Below are 23,830 nucleotides of genomic sequence, written 5' to 3'. Positions count from 1 at the left end.
GCAACATACTCTCAGCAAAAAGGAAGCCTAATACACTATGTTGAAGCCATGTATCTATCTGATTTTTTTATACTGGTCTTTTATTAATACAAGTTGAAAAGATACAGAATATTTTTTTGACCAGTTCACTAACATAAATACAATGTTTGGCCATAGGTATGTTGACACCCCTCCTAATTGTTCAGTTCAGGTGTATAAAATTGATAATTTAAAATAAACTATACTTTTTTTATCTTACCATCCAAAAAAAAACACATGCAGAAGAAGGATTGGCTGTTCTAAATTGTGTGATTCCCAGCAACAGAACGGTTTTCCTGTCATGTTCCTGTCTTGCAAACAGTGTTTCAAGGTGTGTGCTAGATTAATGCAACCCCGCCCAGAATGAAGAATTGACTAAGAATAAATCCGTAAATACATGTTTAAGCTCATAATACATAAAAAATAATCAGATCCATTTAAAAGCTGCATTTACTTTTCAGAACTAATAAAAAGGGGTTTTACACTTTTAGATCCTGCTCTATTTTATAATGAATTTCTGATTGTGCCGGTAATTATGTATGAACTCATTTGTTTTTGTCTTTCTTTTATATGCTTCACTGGGATTTCAATACACTGGTAAGAACAGGAGGTAAATTTAACTGTGAACTAATGACTAATTCAAAGATGAGGGTGTTTTGGTTTGTCTTTTACATCAGAGAATTATGCAACTAAGAAATGGCAAAATTGCTTGGTAAATTGTGTAAAAGAATATTTTACTCATGCATGTGTTTTGCATCCTGAGATACAGTGTATCACAAAAGTGAGTACACCCCTCACATTTCTGCAGATATTTAAGTATATCTTTTCATGGGACAACACTGACAAAATGACACTTTGACACAATGAAAAGTAGTCTGTGTGCAGCTTATATAACAGTGTAAATTTATTCTTCCCTCAAAATAACTCAATATACAGCCATTAATGTCTAAACCACTGGCAACAAAAGTGAGTACACCCCTAAGAGACTACACCCCTAAATGTCCAAATTGAGCACTGCTTGTCATTTTCCCTCCAAAATGTCATGTGATTTGTTAGTGTTACTAGGTCTCAGGTGTGCATAGGGAGCAGGTGTGTTCAATTTAGTAGTACAGCTCTCACACTCTCTCATACTGGTCACTGAAAGTTCCAACATGGCACCTCATGGCAAAGAACTCTCTGAGGATCTTAAAAGACGAATTGTTGCGCTACATGAAGATGGCCAAGGCTACAAGAAGATTGCCAACACCCTGAAACTGAGCTGCAGCACAGTGGCCAAGATCATCCAGCGTTTTAAAAGAGCAGGGTCCACTCAGAACAGACCTCGCGTCGGTCGTCCAAAGAAGCTGAGTGCACGTGCTCAGCGTCACATCTAACTGCTGTCTTTGAAAGATAGGCGCAGGAGTGCTGTCAGCATTGCTGCAGAGATTGAAAAGGTGGGGGGTCAGCCTGTCAGTGCTCAGACCATACGCCGCACACTACATCAAATTGGTCTGCATGGCTGTCACCCCAGAAGGAAGCCTCTTCTGAAGTCTCTACACAAGAAAGGCCGCAAACAGTTTGCTGAAGACATGTCAACAAAGGACATGGATTACTGGAACCATGTCCTATGGTCTGATGAGACCAAGATTAATTTGTTTGGTTCAGATGGTCTCAAGCATGTGTGGCGGCAATCAGGTGAGGAGTACAAAGATAAGTGTGTCATGCCTACAGTCAAGCATGGTGGTGGGAATGCCATGGTCTGGGGCTGCATGAGTGCAGCAGGTGTTGGGGAGTTACATTTCATTGAGGGACACATGAACTCCAATATGTACTGTGAAATACTGAAGCAGAGCATGATCCCCTCCCTCCGGAAACTGGGTCGCAGGGCAGTGTTCCAGCATGATAATGACCCCAAACACACCTCTAAGACGACCACTGCTTTATTGAAGAGGCTGAGGGTAAAGGTGATGGACTGGCCAAGCATGTCTCCAGACCTAAACCCAATAGAACATCTTTGGGGCATCCTCAAGCGGAAGGTGGAGGAGTGCAAAGTCTCGAATATCCGCCAGCTCCGTGATGTCGTCATGGAGGAGTGGAAAAGCATTCCAGTGGCAACCTGAGAAGCTCTGGTAAACTCCATGCCCAGGAGAGTTAAGGCAGTTCTGGGAAATAATGGTGGCCAGACAAAATATTGACACTTCAGGAACTTTCACTAAGGGGTGTACTCACTTTTGTTGCCGGTGGTTTAGACATTAATGGCTGTATATTGAGTTATTTTGAGGGAAGAATAAATTTACACTGTTATATAAGCTGCACACAAACTACTTTTCATTGTGTCAAAGTGTCATTTTGTCAGTGTTGTCCCATGAAAAGATATACTTAAATATCTGCAGAAATGTGAGGGGTGTACTCACTTTTGTGATACACTGTATATCCTGATCTATATAAACTGGATGAAATTATTTCTGCTTATGCGCCAGTGTAGCTTCAAGTTTCTTGTTTTTTTGTTAAAGGAGCAAGCAGGACCTTTAGAGAGGGTAGCAGAGTAGGCTTGGTTCTATTCAAACTACCATTAACTCAAAGCTTACACTTGCCAAATGCTGTTAACCATTTCCTTTCCAAATTTTACGAAAAATACAACAACAAACCTTTGTGAGGTCAGAGGTCATTCCAGTTGATTAAATCAGTAATTAATCAATTAATACATTTAATTAAAATGAATTGTTTAGGCAGTGGGTGTGGTGTATGCATCAATCAGTATGTGTGTTTGTTCTGAGGTAATTTGCATGGTACAAATGCTAGCTCACCTGCAAACCCAATTAACAACAAAGTTGTAACAGAATCTGAGATGTGTTTATTTTATTGTATAGCCTTGAATCTTTTTACTGTACAAATAAATGACTTCATGTTTCACTTTTTTTTTTTTACAAACTACAGCTTGATTGTAATTTGCAAATAAAACATATTTTGAATTTGATGTCTGCAACACAAGTTGGAACAGAGCAAAATAAGAGGAAAAATTTGAGTCAGTTTAGAGTATTAAACTGAAACCATTTTGAAATAAGGATCCACCAAAAGCTCTGTCAGTTTTCTATCACAAATATATCTTCATTTTTCAAGCTATTAAAAAGTTTAATACAATGGAAATGTAACATAGTGGTAAATATCTATCTGTCCCAGCTTTTTTGAGTGTGATGCAGGTATCAAATTCGTAATTTGTTTATATTAACAAAATACAATTAAGTTGGTCAGTAAAATCAAATAAACTATTTTCTTTGTAACTGGTACACTAGATAATAAACAACTTGCAAATTCTTGCTTTAACAGCATTGTATAAAGTGCCCCAACATTTCTGAAATTGTGGTTAGTATTCTCTAAGATTAGTAAGATTTTATATATAGCACTGGTAAGTAAGATTATCACAGCACATATGATACAATGCAAAAAAGTATACGGTTATTAAGTAATTAATATTATACAGTTGCAATCAGAAATATTAAACCCCCCAGAAATTGTTATAACTTCAAACTTTTCTGCAGAGCCAGGTTTTGCTTTAAGTTTTTATGATACAGTTGAATGATACAGCATGATGCAGAATTTTAGAGATTTATTTATATTTTGGTAAAACTGCCATATCATAGTCAACCCTAACATAATATTGCAGATCTTAAACTCATTGCTAAATATGGGTTACAACATGATTAAACCAATTGGAATTTCTTAATTTGCTTTAGCTATATGTTATATACATTTACATTTTCAGCATTTAGCAGATGCTTTTATCCAAAGCGACTTACAGTACTGTGACAGTATGCAGTCTAAGCAACCAGCCTTGCTCAAGGGCCCAACAGTGGCAACCTGGCAGTGGTGGGGCTTGAACCAGCGACCTCTTGATTACTAGTCTAGTACTTTAACCACTAGGCTACAACTACCCTATATTATATAAACATCACTCGGAAATGTGTTCAAGGTGTGTAGCAAACATAAGCACAAAAAGCACATGAAGAGTCAACTGGAATACACCAAAAGGAATTTGTATAGCCTTGCAAAGTTTTGGGACACAGTTCTATGTAATGGTGAATCAAAACTGGAACTGTTTTCCTCATGAAACAACAGTTTGTCTGGCACAAGAAAGGCAAGGCTTATGACCAGACGAATAGTATCCTCACAATCAGTCATGGAGCTGGATTAGTGTTGATGGGGAGATGTTTTTTCTGCTGCCAGAACTGGCCATTTTGACTGTGTGACTGGCATCATGGATTTACAGAAATACCTGGAGGAGTGTTTTGCCTTGGTAAACCTTGGTGATATTGGTGATTTGACTTTCCAGCAAGCCAATGATTTCAAGCACACTTTCAACACTTGGTTAGGGAATCATTCCTGGAATATTCTGGAGTGGCCTTCTAAGTCTCCAGATTTGAATCCCATAGAAAATCTTTTATAGGATTATAAAAAAAAGTAGTTGCAGCATGAAAGCCATTAAATGTCAATGAATTGCTTTTATACCAGAAGAATGGGTAAAGATTCCACAAAAGAGAAGAGAGTCAGAAGCTTGATAGCACTTACTGAAACTCCAAGAATTAAGAATTTCAAAAACAAATTGCATCACTTTTCTACATAGTCATCCAAAGCATTTGGAATTTCTGTATTCTGTGTTGATGTCTCTTGTTTATTCTCTTTGCGTGAATGTCTCTCACTCATTTTTTCTTTATTCTGTGTTGATCTCTCTTGTTTATTATCTTTGTGTGAATGTCTCACTCATTTTCTCTTTCTTCTGTGTTGATCTCTCTCGCTTATTCTCTTTGTGTGAATGTCTCATGATTTTTCTCTTTCCTCTGCGTGGATTTCTTTTGCTTTTTTGTTCTTTCTTTGCTGTGGGCTATTCTCTCCTGTTCTCTCTGTTTTCTTTCTTTTCTGTGTGTGGCTATCACCTGTTTGTTCTCTCTTTCCACTGTTTGAATGTCTCTTGCACATACTCTTTGTCTCTGTAGGTACTGAAGGGATTTCCAGAATGTCTTCAGGCTGATATCTGTCTACATCTGAACCAGTCTCTACTGCAGCAGTGTAAGGCATTCAGAGGTGCGAGTAAAGGATGTTTACGGGCTTTGGCGATGCGGTTTAAGACGACTCACGCCCCACCGGGTGACACGCTGGTGCATTGTGGGGATGTACTCACCGCCTTGTACTTCCTTGCCCGTGGATCTATAGAGATCCTAAAGGATGACATTGTAGTGGCCATTCTTGGTGAGCTTTCTTTTTATTATTGCTATGCTTTTTGCTTCTGACTTTTAGATGCACTGATTAAAGGTTAATTTCTGTTGGATGGATTTGGCTTAAATTTGTCATGACAACTAAAAAGTCACATTTATTCCATTTTAGACCTGTCAGTTCTTAAAAACATTCATGAAGCATGACTTATTTGCACTGTAGATTTTATTGACAGCTTCTCCATAGAGCCTTCATAAAGAATCCAGGACCACTCCAATTCTGAATTGCAAACTCTTACTTTGACAAACAGATAAACATCAGTCCATATCTTGTTCTAATCTTATTATTATAGTTTACTAACAGTTATAAGAAATATAATCAGACAAACCTGATCTATGTTTTAAAGCTCTCCTGGTGTAAGGCTGAGAGGTAATTAAAACATTTGGAAGAATTGAACATAACCTAAATATTTATTCCCAAAATAATGCAGCAGGAGATACAGAGATACAGATTCCACACTGCCACTAGGTGTGAGTGAACAAATGACTGAATGAAAGTGAATGTCTGGTAACACATTAGTGCCATGTTCAGAGTGTATTTCCTGATTTGCACCCAGTGATTTCAGGTCACACCAGTTCCACTAAAAACCCTGACCAGGATAAAGGGTTTACTGGAGATGAATACAACAAGTACATTAAATGTGTTTAAGCACAATTAGACAAAAATGTTGACTATTATAATAAAGAATTTGTTAAGTACATCCAAATAGGTAACTGAAAGCACTGTGACTCATGTAATTAATTTAGATGGCAGTATTACATGCATAATTTAATAAGGGCAGCTGAATAATTTATAGTGTTTTCCAGTTAACTCCACAAGTGTATGATGTAGACCAGAGACAAACAACAAGATTTAGTAAAACAACCTTGGCAACTCTGTACTGTGTGGATCCCCCCAGTGATGTCAAGGGTCTATAAAAGAATAAACACAAGCACGGGTAAAATGTTTTAGATTGATGCATATAATCATTATTAAATCACTAAATGTCAGAATTTAATTGCAGTCACAATCAAAGCTATTGAGTCTATTTGGGTTCTAAAACAAAAATATACATACTGCGACCTAGATTATTATTTTGGTGGTTTAAAAGGTTCTTAAATGTCAATTAAATTTGTTGCATGGCTTTTATTTCTCATTTGTGATTATGACAGGTGACTTCTCTTTGCCCATAAAAATTGGTCCGGTTTTACTGCACCTTTTAGACTGAGCCACAAGCATTACTATATTAAAGTGTGCATATTTCATAAAAGTGAATCATAGTTCATGAATCAAGTCACAGATGTCACTTGAAGCCATTTCCAATCAACTTTAGCTTCCAAGATATTCTCTACAGACAACTGTACATAACTACAAACTACACTGATCAGCCATAACATTAAAACCACCTCCTTGTTTCTACACTCACTGTCCATTATATCAGCTCAACTTACCATATAGAAGCACTTTGTAGTTCTACAATTATGACTGTAGTCCATCTGTTTCTCTGCATGCTTTGTTAGCCCCCTTTCATGCTGTTCTTCATTGGTCAGGACTCTCCCAGGACCACTACAGAGCAGGTATTATTTGGGTGGTGGATCATTCTCAGCAGTGCAGTGACATTGACATGGTGGTGGTGTGTTAGTGTGTGTTGTGCTGTTATGAGTGGATAAGACACAGCAATGCTGCTGGAGTTTTTAAACACCTCACTGTCACTGCTTGACTGAGAATAGTCCACCAACCAAAAATATCCAGCCAACAGCGCCCCGTGGGCAGCGTCCTGTGACCACTGATGAAGGTCTAGAAGATGACCAACTCAAACAGCAGCAATAGATGAGCGATCGTCTCTGACTTTACGTCTACAAGGTGGACCAACTAGGTAGGAGTGTCTAATAGAGTGGACAGTGAGCGGACATGGTATTTCAAAACTCCAGCAGCGCTGCTGTGTCTGATCCACTCATACCTGCACAACACACACTAACACACCACCATGTCATTGTCACTGCAGTGCTGAGAATGATCCACCACCTAAATAATACCTGCTCTGTGGGGATCCTGACCATTGAAGAACAGGGTGAATGCAGGCTAAAAAAATGATGTAGAGAAATAGATGGATTACACTCAGTAATTGTAGAACTTCAATGTGCTCCTGTATGGTAAGTGGAGCTAATTAAATGGACAGTGAGTGTAGAAACAAGGAGGTGGTTTTATGTTATGTCTGATCGGTGTACATTGAATGGTTTAATTGCTATGGTTTGGAAAAATCCCAAACTGCTACTACATGCTAAGAGGAAATTTTTCCTGAATCGTCTTCTTTTGCTACTCTTGTTATGGGTCACCACAGCGGTTAATTTGTCTCTATCTTGCCCTGTCCTGAACATCTTCCTCTTTCATTCTCCTTCATGTTCTCTCTTATCACATCCATAAATCTTTCCTCTCCTCCATACTCAGCCTCTCATACCTGATTATAAATATCATCCCTCCCCTGCACAACTTTGTCTCCAAAACATCCTTCCAGTGCTTTCCCACTAATAATCGTGCCATCTGTTACTCCGAGCAAGAATTGCAGCATCTTCATCTCTTCCACCTCCAGCTCCCTTTCCTGTGTTTTTGACAGTTCCACCAACTCCAAGCCACACATACAGCTCTCCTCAGCCTGCTCCCTGCTCTCTATACAAATCAAAATGTCATCCACAAACAAGGAGACTCTTACCTAACCTTATTTGTCAGCCTGTCCATAAACATTGCAAACAAGAAAGGACTCAGAAGTGATTCCTAGTGCACTTCCACCTTTACTTTAACCCATCTGACACATCTCACCACTGTCACACTGTACTTACACATATCTTGCACCACCCTCACAAACTTCTCTGCCATTCCAGATTTCCACAGCTCATTTTTCTAGATCCACAAACACAAAATACAACATCTTTTAGCCTTCCCTATACTTCTCAGTTAACATTCCCAAATCAAACAATGTATATGTGGTGCACTTTGCTGGCATGAAACCATATTGCTTCTCACAAATCCTCTTCTCTCAACCTAGCGTCCACTATTCTTTCCCAGATCTTCATGCTGTAGCTGATGAACTTTGTCTCTGTAGTAAATGTAGTTCTGCGCACCAGCTTTATACAATTTGGCTTCTTCTTCACTCAGACATCCTTTTACATTTTCAACATTTTTGTTTAACAATCTATTTAAAAACGCTGCCCTGTCTCCACTTAAATGTCATCTGGGCCAACTACCTTTTCACTCTGTATTCTCCTCGTAGCTGCCCTCACTTCCTCGCTACTAATTTGATGCACTCCCTGATTCACACTCACTCTCTCCAAATTTACACTGTCTGTTGTTCCTTTAACTTCCACCATCTGATCCTTGGTTCTACCATTTGCCTTTCCCTATTCCTGTCCAACACTTGCTCATCATCTCAATTCCCTTCACCAACATGTTCACTAGTCTGTTCCAGTCACCATTCTCTCTTCTTTGGGTACCCTCTCCTCCACTTCATCTAACTCACTTTAGAAATCTTCTTTCTCCGTCATCTCACACCTTACTTGTGGGACATATGTGGGGCAAAAAAGTTGGGACAAGGCTAAATGATATTTAACATACCCATTTTAAACATTTTACAATAAACAGGTTAACTGGTAAGAGGTGAGGGTATCATGATTGGGTGCAAAAAGAGGATGCACAAGGTTAAATCTATGCAAGCAAAGATGGATCATAGAACACCATTTTTGTGCCAGACCTTAGGAGACAACTGTCAATCAGTTAGAAAATAGTGTTTTTCATTAACAGAAATAAAAATTTAGCACGTTCTATAGAAAATATTGCATGTTCATCACAGTGTTGGTATTATAGCACAGTGTAGCAGGAAGTGTAAACTTGACACTGGTAAATAGTGATAAAGTGCTGAAATGATGAGAAAATTAAATTATTGCACAGAAATAGCTGCATTTTCGAAGATATGAGTTCCAATAAATGTGTTATGAGTTTCAAATGAACCAAAATGAGATCTGAGTTTATGTGGTTAGACAGTTTGTGTGTGTGTGTGTGTTTTAAACAGTCTAGCAGTCCTGGACTGCATGCTGCAGTAGTGTTTGCCAGAGTTATTAGGCGGGGGGTTCTCTAACTATCTTGGGGGCTCTGTTGAGGCATCATGACAGGTATAGATCTTGTATGGATGGGAGTGGGGTTCTGATGATTTTTTTCTGCCGTCCAAACCATTCTCTGGGGCTGCTATAGCAGCTGCTATACCAGACAGGATGTTTTCTATAGTGCCTCTGTAGATGTTGTTAGAAGTTCTGAGAATAGTGAAGGTACTGCCATTCCCTCTTGACAAAGGAGGTGGTGTGTGTGGTCCATGTCAGGTCATCCGTAATCCACAGCATTGCCATGGATTGTGATTTCCAAGTAATTTCCTTCATGTCTTGTTGACATTCAGTGACAGGTTGTTATTGTCACCCCAGACAACAGCTTGTGCTTATTTAGTAAAAAGAGCATTTATAAGGACAGGCACTGATGATCTGTTTTTCAGTTGATACCAAAATGTTCAGTGGGGTTGAGGTCAGGTCTGGGCTCTGTGCAGACCTGACTGTTTTATGTTAAATAATACACAGCTGTAATAACACAGCTGTTAACACAATGGGTATGGCTGAAACAACTAAACTCAATAAGTACAAGGGGTGTCCACATACTTTTGGCCAAATACTACAATTCTTGGTGTCAGCTTATTAAAAAAAGTGCAATCTTCTATGAGCTGGCTTTGAGATAAACTGTAAGAGAGGATCAATAAGGCCGCTCAGGTGGTGCAGTGGTAAAGTACGCTAGTGCACCAGAGTTGGGTTTCTAGATACAGTATCGAAACTCAGCTCTACCTTTTCGACTGGGTTGGGCGGCAGTATGAACAACGTTTGGCTGTTGTTCACGGGCTTAGTGGTAGAGTCGGAGCATAGGTCCTCATAACTGGTACAACTGCGGCCCCTGCTGGTTGACTGACGGCGCCTGCACAGGGCTGAGGAATAACATTGAGGGGGGTGTGACCCTCCGTGCGCAGTGTCTCTGCCAGTATGAACTCGGCTCGAGCAGGTGAAAAATGCAAGTCTGTACTGATTGCGTGCCGGAGGGGGCGCAAGTCAGTTGAGTGGCGTCCTCAGTCGGCGGCAAAGGGTCGAATCAGTATAGAGGACACAATTAGGGTAATTGGACATGACTAGAATAGGGATACAAATTGGGGGGGAAAAGAAATAGATAATTTAAAAAAAAAAAAAAAAGAGAGGATTAATAATGTAATTACTAATATTTCTTTATATTTTGTAAAATTCAATATTAAAATGTCGTCAGAGAAGGTGCAGAGAAAACGCAGTTTTTTGTTGTATAATTTCTCCTGCCAGTAGATGTCACTGTGTATCAGACAGAGGGGACATTGAGTAAGAGAGAAGAAGGGAGTTATTCTTTCATAAAATTACACCTACAAAATACAACGCTGTTAAAATAAAGAAGGAAATAATAGAGAAATATTATTAGAGAGTTATTGTTGTTTCTGGTGGATACAATGTATTATGGTGTATGGTACAGCACATGTACTGTACTGAAATGTGATGTGTGTTTATGTACAGTACAGTACTACTGTGTATTGTTGTTTTTTATTGTTTTTTACAGTATTATCTATTCTATAATTTAAGATTTAAGGGAAAATATACTTGTATTTATAACAAAAAAGACCATTTAAGACATTAGTAAGGTTAGGTAAGGGGGTGGTTTGGGAGGTCTGGCACGGATTAACATTTACATTATTTCTTATGGGAAAAATAGGTTTAACTAACCAACATTTTGACTTAAGAACAGCCCTTCGGAACTAATTAAATTCATAAGTCAAGGGTCCACTGTACATTAAAAGAGAACTAAAGCTATTTACAGATATTACACAACCTACATTGGAATGTGACACTCTAACCCTTCACCTTACTCTCTTACCTTAACCACATATTTAGAATGTTTTAGTTGTTTGTATTCCCACAGACAAGACATTTCAGTTTTCTCCAAGCAAAAGTGGGCAGTTAGGTAGTGTGATTTGCTTTTATTGTGAGACTTCAGAATTGTTATGCTTTATTTTTTTAGTATTTTTTTTAGCATTGTTTTATAATGTACAGTATTGGCTATTTGTGTCTTCAGAGTTTACTAATTGATGATTAGAACATTTAGGACCTCAGGATATTTTTGAGGATGTAAATAAACCTTATCTGAGATCAGGGCCGGCGCTAGGGGGGGGCTGAGGGGGGCATTGCCCCCCCCCCCCCCCCCCCCCCCAAATTGTGTGTTTGCCCCCCCAAGCACAATGCAAGCAACGGCTATTTTTAAAATTATCAAAAATGCATTTTGTTGTACAGTGTGAAGATATTTCCTTGCTTATTCCTGATTGGCTCTTTGAGTCATATAAATATCGGCAGACTGCCCCAAACAGTTCAGTTCGGCAGTATATGTTCTGTTAGTGTGAGCGAGAGGCAGGTATACTGGTAAACACTTTTTTTTTTACAGAATTAGTATTCTTTTGTTTTCTTTATATTTTAATTTCCCAATAATATAAATATTCTCACTCATTCCTATTTCCACGTTTGAATATTCTCAGTCTGTGTGTAGGTACATTTGTCAGCTTTGACTTAAATTTGTATTAAAGCCTTTCAAGAAATTGAGATGTTCTATTAGTAATGGCAATTTAATTAAGGGGGCGTATTAAAATGAAATACAATTAGATAATCTTTTTTCTCCATTTACATAATCAACATGTATTTTTTAATCATTGGGTTTTAAGTTTAAGTTCGAAAACATGCATTTTTATTTCTTTACCTCATACATCACTTTAAGCCAGTATCAATAGCTTGGCTGTCATCATTCATGCACAAATCAAGCCTTGAATATATTTCTGGCTTCAAAAACATGACTATCAACATGCCCCCTCATTAGGTTTTACTGCCCCCCCAAGCAAAGCAGTCCAGAACCGGGGCTGTCTGAGATGCTGTTTTATCTTTTTGATGTAAAAAGTTTAAATGAAAAAAACTCTCATCTTGTTTACAGCAGAAGAGTTCAACCTATCATCAATCTGAAGGGGGAGGACAGAGAGACAGATAAATGTGTTGTATAATGGCATTGTACTGTTTTTAATTATCCTCCTCTGAAAATAATGGTTGTTGCTATAGCAGCTATTTTACCATTTTATTACATCCAGCCATATTTATCCCCTGCCTGCTGTCACATAAACAGGTGTTGCAGGGTGAGTTAAATTTAAACGCTCCCGTTTTCCTACTTTCCTAGCAAGTCAGCAGGAAAATAATAAGGTCAGGAAAACTTAAAAAATACAACTCAGCAAATACATGTAGAAACTTAAATAGCTGATACAAGCTTGTTTATGAGTAAGTTTCATTCTCAGCAGGAATAAATTGTGTCAAGCAGAATAGCACTGGGTATAACATCAACTGTATCACCCAGTTTGATGAAACCCATTCCCTTAAATCCCCAGCATGTTTTTTTCATTTTAGGAACCCAAAAAGTTTATTTAGGAACCCAGAAACATTTACTGGAACTGCTACAAACCAAGGGGATATTTAGGAAGCCAGTAACCTCTTCAGAAATACATAATCATTTCATGGAATGCAAATGTAACCCAAATATATTTCAGGGATTACATGGACATTTTCATAAAACTTCAGGAAGCCTTCATGCCAGGATTTTTTTTTTTAATCTTAAATATTATCATGACCATGTTTAAAGATAGCAGGTTTTGTTTCTGGAACCAGTAATGTTTTTATGAACCCAGATACATTTCTAAGGATTTAGAAATTTTGAGGCTCCCAGAAGCACTCTTATGAACCTTTATGGTCTTCTTGTTTTGTTTAATTTTATAAACTTGTAGTTTGTCAGGAACCTAATGATTTTTTGTCAGGATCTTTTAATGAGCCTTTCCTCTAAAACATGAACTTTGTTATAAACCCACAACCATTTACAGAATTGCTGGAATATTTTGGGAACCACAAATTTTATTTCAGGAACCTAACCCTTTTTTTACTTTTTCACTGTGTGTTACTGCATTGTGCCCAGTAGCTTTCTTCTTCATGCCAACAAAAATAGGGCTACTTTGACTGGGAAAAGGTTTGCTAAAAACAAGTCTGGTATTATTTAGAAGCTGCTCAAAGAAAGAATCTACTGCTTCAAAATTGACGTTAAAGCTTGCTGAAACAAAAAAATGCAGGACCAGGGGCTCCTTTCTTGCACATCCACCTCTAAGCCAATAGTTCCGCAAAGCTCACTTGACTGTGAACACAGATACTCATGACCAGCTTATGGTGATTTGGCAAGAGACCAAGGGTGCAGTCAAATTAGTTTTATTGAGTTTTATTGAGCAGAGAAGTCTACATGACTGAGTTTTAACCGTAAATACCACAATCAGAACATTAACACCTTTAACACATTAACACGTTTTTTTTATTCACTGATCTCACTGATGTCATTTGTACTGATGATGTTTTATGCTAGAAAAAGCAGGCTGATACTGTTTATCACTGTCAGGTTCATCACTGATGATTAATACTCTGCTCACAAGTTAAGCAACGTCATTTAAACAATCCGGCACAGAGTGTACCACACAAACAGAAAAGAAAATATTTATAATATATTCTATGTATCAATCATTTGTAAAACCATCTTTGGCAAAAAAAAAGTCTGGAAATACATAATATGTAAACATTTTGCCCTATAGAACCACATTAACCCAATTAAAAAGTAGTTAAAGATTACACGGCCATTAACAGAAATTAACAATATGTATAATTTCTCCTGTTATTCATGACAGGCAAAAACGACATCTTCGGTGAGTTGATCCATCTGTATGGCAAACCGGGCAAAGCCAACGCTGATGTGCGAGCTCTATGCTACTGTGACCTGCACACCATTGATAGAGAGGAGCTGCTCGAGGTGTTGGACATGTACCCAGAGTTTGCAGACTACTTTTGGTCCAACCTGGAGCTCACATTCAACCTGCGTGACGAAGATGGCAAGGTAAAGATGAAAAAAACACAAACCCTCAAAACCCACGCTGGTATCTATCCACTGTAGAAGCCAAATGTTTACATACACTTAAATATACATACGGGGCCGCTCAGGTGGCGCAGCAGTAAAAACACATACTGGAACACCAGAGCTGGGATCTAGAATACATTGTATTGAGTCTCAGCTCTGCCTGTCGGCTGGGCTGAGCAGCCACATGAACAACGATTGGCCTGTTGTTCATATAGGGGTGGGATATTAAGCCGGATAGAAACTCTCTCATGACTGATGCAATTACAACCTCTGCTGGCTGATTGATGGCGCCTGCACAGAGACGAGAAAAGAGTGCACTGATCAGAGTGTGTTTTTCCGTACACAGTGCTGATCCGCATTGCACTTGTCAGCATACAGCTGCTGCCCACGTGTCGGAGGGGGTGTGGGTTAGTCTCGTTCTCCTCAATCAGAGTCGGGGTCGGCATTAGTGGAGAGGAACCATGACGCAATCGGGCAAAAATTTTACGCGCTACAATTGGGATAAAAAGGGAGAAAATGCATAAACAAAATATAAAATATCTATATGTATATACAGTGTATCACGAAAGTGAGTACACCCCTCACATTTCTGCAGATATTTAAGTATATCTTTTCATGGGACAACACTGACAAAATGACACTTTGACACAATGAAAAGTAGTCTGTGTGCAGCTTATATAACAGTGTAAATTTATTCTTCCCTCAAAATAACTCAATATACAGCCATTAATGTCTAAACCACCGGCAACAAAAGTGAGTACACCCCTTAGTGAAAGTTCCTGAAGTGTCAATATTTTGTGTGGCCACCATTATTTCCCAGAACTGCCTTAACTCTCCTTGGCATGGAGTTTACCAGAGCTTCACAGGTTGCCACTGGAATGCTTTTCCACTCCTCCATGACGACATCACGGAGCTGGCGGATATTCGAGACTTTGCGCTCCTCCACCTTCCGCTTGAGGATGCCCCAAAGATGTTCTATTGGGTTTAGGTCTGGAGACATGCTTGGCCAGTCCATCACCTTTACCCTCAGCCTCTTCAATAAAGCAGTGGTCGTCTTAGAGGTGTGTTTGGGGTCATTATCATGCTGGAACACTGCCCTGCGACCCAGTATCCGGAGGAAGGGGATCATGCTCTGCTTCAGTATTTCACAGTACATATTGGAGTTCATGTGTCCCTCAATGAAATGTAACTCCCCAACACTTGCTGCACCCATGCAGCCCCAGACCATGGCATTCCCACCACCATGCTTGACTGTAGGCATGACACACTTATCTTTGTACTCCTCACCTGATTGCCGCCACACATGCTTGAGACCATCTGAACCAAACAAATTAATCTTGGTCTCATCAGACCATAGGACATGGTTCCAGTAATCCATGTCCTTTGTTGACATGTCTTCAGAAAACTGTTTGCGGGCTTTCTTGTGTAGAGACTTCAGAAGAGGCTTCCTTCTGGGGTGACAGCCATGCAGACCAATTTTATGTAGTGTGCGGCGTATGGTCTGAGCACTGACAGGCTGACCCCCCACCTTTTCAATCTCTGCAGCAATGCTGACAGCACTCCTGCGCCTATCTTTCAAAGACAGCAGTTGGATGTGACGCTGAGCACGTGCACTCAGCTTCTTTGGACGACCAACGCGAGGTCTGTTCTGAGTGGACCCTGCTCTTTTAAAACGCTGGATGATCTTGGCCACTGTGCTGCAGCTCAGTTTCAGGGTGTTGGCAATCTTCTTGTAGCCTTGGCCATCTTCATGTAGCGCAACAATTCATCTTTTAAGATCCTCAGAGAGTTCTTTGCCATGAGGTGCCATGTTGGAACTTTCAGTGACCAGTATGAGAGAGTGTGAGAGCTGTACTACTAAATTGAACACACCTGCTCCCTATGCACACCTGAGACCTAGTAACACTAACAAATCACATGACATTTTGGAGGGAAAATGACAAGCAGTGCTCAATTTGGACATTTAGGGGTGTAGTCTCTTAGGGGTGTACTCACTTTTGTTGCCGGTGGTTTAGACATTAATGGCTGTATATTGAGTTATTTTGAGGGAATAATAAATTTACACTGTTATATAAGCTGCACACAGACTACTTTTCATTGTGTCAAAGTGTCATTTTGTCAGTGTTGTCCCATGAAAAGATATACTTAAATATCTGCAGAAATGTGAGGGGTGTACTTACTTTTGTGATACACTGTACATACAGCAACTTTGATTAATTGACAGTGTTGAAGTACCAGCTTTGTGGTATGGCCTCTCGAATCTTTGTTAATGTAGTTACATTTTGGGTAATAAAGAAAAAAGTTTCAAACAACTAGAACTGTAATGAACATACCTGGAAGAGAATGCAAGTACGTTTTGCCCACACATTCTAGGCGGAGAATGTTTAGAATAGCACATTTATTCCATAACTCAAAGCTTAGTCCATCATAGGTATATTAAATACCTAGTTAAATTTAACCAAAATCAGGTTGTGTCAAGAACGTTTAAGATTAACATTTATCTAACTAAGTAGTTAACAAGTAAATGTACAGTATGTGTAAAAGTTCAAAAATAATATTTCTTGTTTTTTGTGAGCAGTTAGGCACAGTTCGTCAAAGGAATCTGTACACACCAGTGAGTGATTCTGAACAGGAGCTGAACACCAATTCTAAAATCAGCTTTAAGAACAAAACCACAACAGGTACGTCTGTAGTACTTTCTTTCTATCATACCAGCGTACCCCCAAATTTAAAATAAAAAGCAATTATTTCTGCATAGTGGTCAGTTAATCAGTAAAGTGTGTGAGTGTACACTAACTTTCTCTCTCTCTCTCTCTTACACACACACACACACACACACACACACAACTCACACACCCACTCTCACTCACTCACACTCATTTAACAAAAGTATCTCACTCACTGAACCCAAAAGAGACACCTGAACTGAGCTGTTCATACCCCAAAATCCATCAAGGTATCTAATGTAAAGCAGTTCTGCATAGAGGAGTGAGCTAAAATTATTTCACAGTGACGTGAAAGCCATAGGGATACCATAACTACTATACAATTACAACCCTGATTGATTGTTACATACTTGGCTCACTGGTATGCCGGTGTTATATTAGTAAGCTTGTGGCTCACTGGTGTAGTTTTGGATTATTTTAAAGGTTTTGTAAATAAAAACATAAAAAGCATGTATTGGAGCTAAATGGTGCTCAGTCATACTTAATTACTGTATCTCTGGGAGAACTGAATCAAACAATAAGCCTATTTATTGTAAAGATTAGGATTGTGCAATTAAGCTGGAGATGTTGTTTTGCTTGTGGTCTGAATTAAGCTAATCCGATGTTTAGAAGGTGTGAGGGTGTAGCATGCACTAATTTTTAGTGTGATTCCTAGATACATTTACCAAAACTTTTATATTATATATAAAAGAATAATTATAACAATAGCAATATAAAAATAATAATATAATAATATTTTTTCAGAAGCGGAAACTAAAGTGTTATGGACTGACATATAGAGCTAGTTTAATGGTCTGTGGGGATGCATTAGCACAAGGGGTTGGGAAGAGAGCTGGTGGATGCTGTGTGTGTCATGAAGGGATGGGAGAATGTCCTATACTTTAACATCCTATAGGGGGAGCAGCTCACTTTTGTCTTTGTCCTCAAATGACCTTTGTTAATCCCCACATCCCCTACATGACAGCATTTTTCCAAGAATGTCTCTCTTTGTTTTAGGTACACCAAGCACACAGAGGGTGGAGAAGAAAGGGAAAAGAGGAGAGAAAGATACAGCACCTCAGGGGGAGGAGGAGAATAGAAGAACTGAGGAGGATAAGGAGGAGAAAGACGAGAAAACAAAACTGGATTTGGAGATTGTCAACCACTCAATTCCTCTCAACCTAAACACACTTTCTAGTTCTCATGCTAAAGAGTGTACAGCCTTTTATAATGGTACTACCACACACGCACACACACACACACAGATTAGATTAGTAAACTTGTGGCTCACTGGTATACCGGTGTAGTTTGGACTGTTACATTGGTCATGTAAATAAAAACAAAAAAAATAGTGTAGTGTTACTTCTATTATAATACTTGAGTTTAATTTTGCAGTGGTTTGTCTCATGCATATATATGAATGGGTTAATAGGAGTTAGAATAATGAATAGGTGTAGGTGTGATCGTTATGATTATGGCTGTATAAAGGTTTTTATCTGAGTTCAGTCTGCAGTGTGTAGTTAAACGTTGAGTGTAGTTAAACGTCTCAGTGCTGAGTTCCTGGAGATGTGAACACTGTTATTATCAGTCGGGGTCATCTATCTGAGCAGCTGAACGCATCATTATACTCTGAACGCGCCATTATACTCTCTAAAGGAAACCTTCCTTACATTTTCTTCACACAGTAACAGAACTGTACTACAGTTCTACTGTACACTGGATTAAGACTGTATGAAATACAGTGTTTAATCGATGTTCTGCAGAAATGCAATCCTTTACAATGATCCCTGCCCACTGCAAATATTATATCTATTATAATATATCTATAAAAATAGTGGTAGTGTTACATGAGTTAGCATTTTAAGGTTTTGTCTTGTCACTCATTCACTCACCCTCACTCACATATAAACAGACTACATTTACATTTTCAGCATTTAGCAGATGCCTTTATCCAAAGCGACTTACAGTACAGTGACAGTATACAGTCTAAGCAATTGAGGGTTAAGGACCTTGCTCAAGGGCCCAACAGCAGCAACCTGGCAGTGGTGGGGCTTGCACCAGCAACCTTTTGATTACTGGTCCAGTACCTTATCCACTAGGCTACGGCTTGCCTAGACTAATAGTCACACTCATTAACTTATTAATTAACTTATTTATTCAATGACTGACATTTACTTATGCACCGATTCACTGACTCATGCACTCACAGACACACTCGCAGTTTGCAGGTGGTGGTTTTTCCAAAAAGTGACACTCTTAGCACTTCAGTGCTTTCTAGATTTGGCCCAATTATCACTGATTAACATAAATTAAACTGTCTTAATAGATGTAAAAACAATGCCAAGGACACTCTACAGGACTATCAAAGATGTTAAATTGCTGTACTGTTCACACTACACAAATTAAACTGTTATAATTGGGATTTTTTTGATCGTTGTTGTTTACACACTAAATGAATGATAGATGGCGGGGTCACACATTACACCATCTTTCACCAGGAGAAATCGCAGATTAAAAAACGTGACACACGTGATACGAAGTTGTTTGTGTGCTGATATACAGCAAAAGACAAAGGGGAAAAGCATAGCAGATTGGGATACTCAGCCAGCAGGGAATGTATGTTCTGCAGAGAGAGTTGGTGGTAAATTAATATTTATGCAGTGAAAATGTAGGTATTATGGTTTGACATGGACGATAAGGTTATAATTACTATAAAGCTAGTGTGTATGCCATGTATTCTGACAGAAACTATAGTATGCCCCTGCCCCGGCGCTGTTAAAGTTACATATGTGCAGTTGCAGGTACATACACATGAGAGAAATTGTTTTATTAATATGTCGTTTTTCATTCATTTCTTCGTTTTACCACGCTTTATTGTGGTCAGGGCCCTGGTCAGAATTATTATGCAAAAGGTAGGAAATAACCCGGACAGGTTGCCAGTCCATCACAGGCCCAACACACACACCCAATCGCATTTACGCACACACACACTAACACTTCATTCAACAGTACTTCAACAGGTTCATTTAAGCAGCTTCAGTCATTGACCTGACTATTTCTTTGGACTTGTGGGAGAAGCAGCTGGAGGAAACCCATGCAGATATAGCAAGAACATGCAAACTCCACACAGAAAAATGCTGCCATGACACCCAATTAAACTGCTTTGTGCATTTGTAATTTTATTTTCCTGTGTCTTTGCCTCTACATTGTGTCTATTTTCCATTGGGTGCACTTAATGTCCTGGGCCTCTGTGTGTGTGTGTTCTGGATGTGTGTGGTAATAACTGGGCCTGTGGGAACATAGATGACTCAGCACAATCTCAGGACAAAGTGGGCGTAGCTGACTGTGATAGTGACATTACGTATGGGGAGATGGAGCAGAGGCTGGATTTACTGCAGGAACATCTGAACAGGTAGGATTTAGCAATAGACTTTTTGTTAACAGTACACCTGTGTTTGTTGCCCCCTAGTGTTCACACTGCAATAATGTGTTTTTAGGCAAATTCTGAGCATGAATTCTGAGCATTAGCACGCATGAAAAATTTGTAAGGCACAAAAGAGAAGACAATTAGAAATGAAATTTAGAGGAAATTAAGCATAGCGAGTGTGTGTTCTATCCTCTGTATGATTTTATTCGTGTAGTTTCTTAAATTGCATTATAAGCAGTATATGTGCTCTGAAAAACACTGTATTGAATTTGAGACATAATTGCTAAATAGAAGCATTTTTTCTAGTGGTCTCAAAGAATTTGCCCCTGCTGTGTCAGAAAGAAAGTAATTGCAAGATGAAAACAGTAGTGAACAGTAAGCTACAAACTGCCCCTCAATGTCTGTACAAAAAACATAAAAGAGATACACAAAATAGTCATATAAAACAAAGTGGGTTGGTTCACACCAATGTTGCACTGTGTAAAACACTCAATGTTGCACTGTGTAAAAAACCCTTTTTATTTAAAACATTCCCACTGTCCTTATTTACAATGCTCATTGGTAAACTTATTGGCCATTATATTATTACTATTCGGTGGCACGGTGCTTGGTGGGTAGCACTGTTGCCTCACAGCAGGAAGGCCCTGGGTTTGATTCCCAGGTGTAGCGGTTCTGGTGCTTTCTGTGTGGAGTTTGCATGTTCTCCAGTGTCTGTGTGGGTTTCCTCTGGGAGCTCTGATTTCCTCCCACAGTCCAAGTAAGGTGAATTGGAGATACAAAATTGTCCATGACTATGCTTGATATTGAAATTAAACTGATAAATCTTGTGTAACCAGTAACTTCCTGTCCTGTCATTAATGTAACCAAAGTGTGTAAAACATTATGTTAAAATCCTAACAAATAAATAAATAAGTATTATTTGCATTCTAGTTTACTTTAGGTAAAGTACTGTGATGATATAATAAGGGTATTTTCAGAATGGCCAGTCAAATGTTACTTAAGCTGTAACCTTGTTGTGGGCACATTTCACTCAGTATATTCACCTAGTAATAATGTTGCACATTTGAATTAAAATATTCTTTACTGTTTGTATGTGTGTAGAATGGAGACTCAAATGACAACTAATATCCAGGCCATTCTGCAAATGCTGCAAAGACTGGGACCTCCGGCATACAGCACTTTAGCATCAAGTCCAGATTATCACAGACAAGCCATCAGAGTACAGCCTGCTACTGCTGGATACTCACAGGTAACAGACATGATTATATCACTATTACATGAAGTACCAGAACAAAAAACTTAATCAGTTTAAACCAGGTGTGCCCACACTTTTGTGGCTTGAGATCTACTATTTCAGTCGACAGGTCATCGCAATCTACTTTTTAAGGTTGGCCTCATCATTTTAAAAAAACTTCGAAGCTACTGATATTCAGCATTACAGGGCAAGTGACTGAACAATCACACTAAACTTATTCTGATGACTTGCACTGGATGGTGTCAGCCAGTTTTATGTAGTCTGTACAATAGCTGCTGATGCCAATTCTCAAGCAGGCTTCCAAGTGTTCATCAGTAAGGGTGGACCGATATTTAGAGTTAATTATTTTCATGTGGGAAAAGGATGATTCTGATGTTCTTGCCCAAATCAAACCGTTTTTTTTTTTCTTTGTGCTTGGTTGCACACTTACCTTCACAAACAGTGTAAATTACAAAAAGAAAAATACAAAAATGGTGTTAACTGGCTACTGATGAATGAAAACTTTTTAGATTAGCAGTGCTTTAGGCGGGCTGAGGCATTACTATGGTGACAAACCGCAAATTAACCAGTGTCCACATTAAATGTCAATCACATTGACCTGTTTGAATCAACTGGTAGATCGAGATCAACGTATTGGGCACCTCTGGTTTAAACCTTTGAGGTTCACCAATCAGTTGTTACACATGCCCAAGTATCTCGAACTCTGGCTCCTAATGGAACAAAAGTACAAACATAAAGGACCAATTTATCCTGCTCTATGTATGCTCAGTATGTGGACACCTGACTTTAAGCTTTTTGGACATCCATTCCCAAACATGGAGCTTAATATTGACTTAGCTCACCTTTTGCACCTACAACAGCCAACTCCATTCAGTCAAAAAAAAAAAACATTTGTAAGGCCTGGCTGACTAAGTACCAATGTCCAAACACATTTTCTGGGTTTATTCTAACTGTAGTTTTGTTCCTTGTCAGTATGATGAAGACCACTTTACAATTGTCACTCAGACCATCCAGTTCTCTCTTAGGCTGATGAAAAATAAAATATATTTCTGGTTCTTGTATTTGAGCAATTTGTGCAGTGGAAAAACACCTTAAATAGCCCTCCTAACACCCACGCTGAACACTGAAGATGCATATCAACTCAAGTCTGCTTCTGCTTTTTAAGTAAACACATATCCATTAGGATTTGTGACTAACTGAAAAGCATAAACAGTAAAATGTATTGTTATTATTAGTGCTCACAGAGTCCTGATTTTGAAAAGCCTGGCAACAAATCCAAAGACTGTGCACTCTTCGCTACCATGGAGATGACCTCCGATGTGAGCATGATGATGGAACTGGGACTTACGGACAAGAATGAGCCATCTGATCCACCACATCCTAGGGGTCTACAACTGACAATAAGACAGACGTCCCTCCCGGATTTGTCTCCTTGTGATGGCAGGCGGCTAGGACTGCACCGACCCTCCTCTGATCCAGGATTTCAAGAGGACCAGCATTAGTAATATAATGGGTTTAAAACTGGGAACCAGTGTACATTAGTCTCAGGGTACAAAGAAAAGAAAGGAAAGAAAAAGTAAAATGCTGTATGCAAAAGTACAATATCTTCCAAATCATTTTGACTTGAAGAGTTTCACTCCCAGCACAGCGCAGATGTAAAAAAAAAAAAAAACCTGAACATGAAAAACGAATGTATTGACACTACACAGGGCGCTGCATGCTGGGAGGAATTTGTTGTATTTTCCGCATGTTTATAAAAAGACTTGTGCTGCTGACAGGCATGATTTTCATTCTCAAATCTGACTTGAAATCAGTTTATTTACAGTTCTCCTGATATTTGGGAGCAGGTTTTACTTGAACGTAATAGCAGATTATACAATTAGAATATGCACTACTATTATATTGTATCAGAAAATCATAGCTGACCCCTCCTGTAATTCTCATTGTCAGGTTATTTCTTGTAGAAACTCCCAGTATTTTAATACTGTATATCAGAATTCGGTTTTTGGAGCTTTGTTTGCAACGTGTGCTCATGTGTTTATTGGGTTTTGCTTTGTCATTTAAGGGAATACTCGAACATTTTTCTGTATTTGTAGCCTATGTGTGATTACAACAAACAATTTCAACATG

At 38.8% G+C, this 23,830-nt stretch overlaps 1 protein-coding gene across 1 annotated transcript in view; it reads left to right on the top strand.

The window, feature by feature from the left end:
• kcnh7 (potassium channel, voltage gated eag related subfamily H, member 7) overlaps nt 1-23,473 on the top strand; it is a 65,811-nt gene extending 42,338 nt beyond the window's left edge. The window contains exons 11-17 of the mRNA XM_062997724.1: nt 4,989-5,241; nt 14,087-14,292; nt 16,892-16,994; nt 18,036-18,250; nt 20,285-20,430; nt 21,547-21,679; nt 22,936-23,473. Of these exons, the coding sequence (XP_062853794.1) occupies nt 4,989-5,241; nt 14,087-14,292; nt 16,892-16,994; nt 18,036-18,250; nt 20,285-20,430; nt 21,547-21,679; nt 22,936-23,202 (1,323 nt within the window). The 3' untranslated portion in view covers nt 23,203-23,473. The remainder of the gene's footprint in view (nt 1-4,988; nt 5,242-14,086; nt 14,293-16,891; nt 16,995-18,035; nt 18,251-20,284; nt 20,431-21,546; nt 21,680-22,935) is intronic.
• The last annotated feature ends 357 nt before the right edge of the window (nt 23,474-23,830 follow it).

Source organism: Trichomycterus rosablanca, chromosome 6 (assembly GCF_030014385.1).
Source record: "Trichomycterus rosablanca isolate fTriRos1 chromosome 6, fTriRos1.hap1, whole genome shotgun sequence".
Classification (NCBI taxonomy): Eukaryota; Metazoa; Chordata; class Actinopteri; order Siluriformes; family Trichomycteridae; genus Trichomycterus; species Trichomycterus rosablanca.
This window is presented reverse-complemented; position numbering and strand designations above follow the sequence as displayed.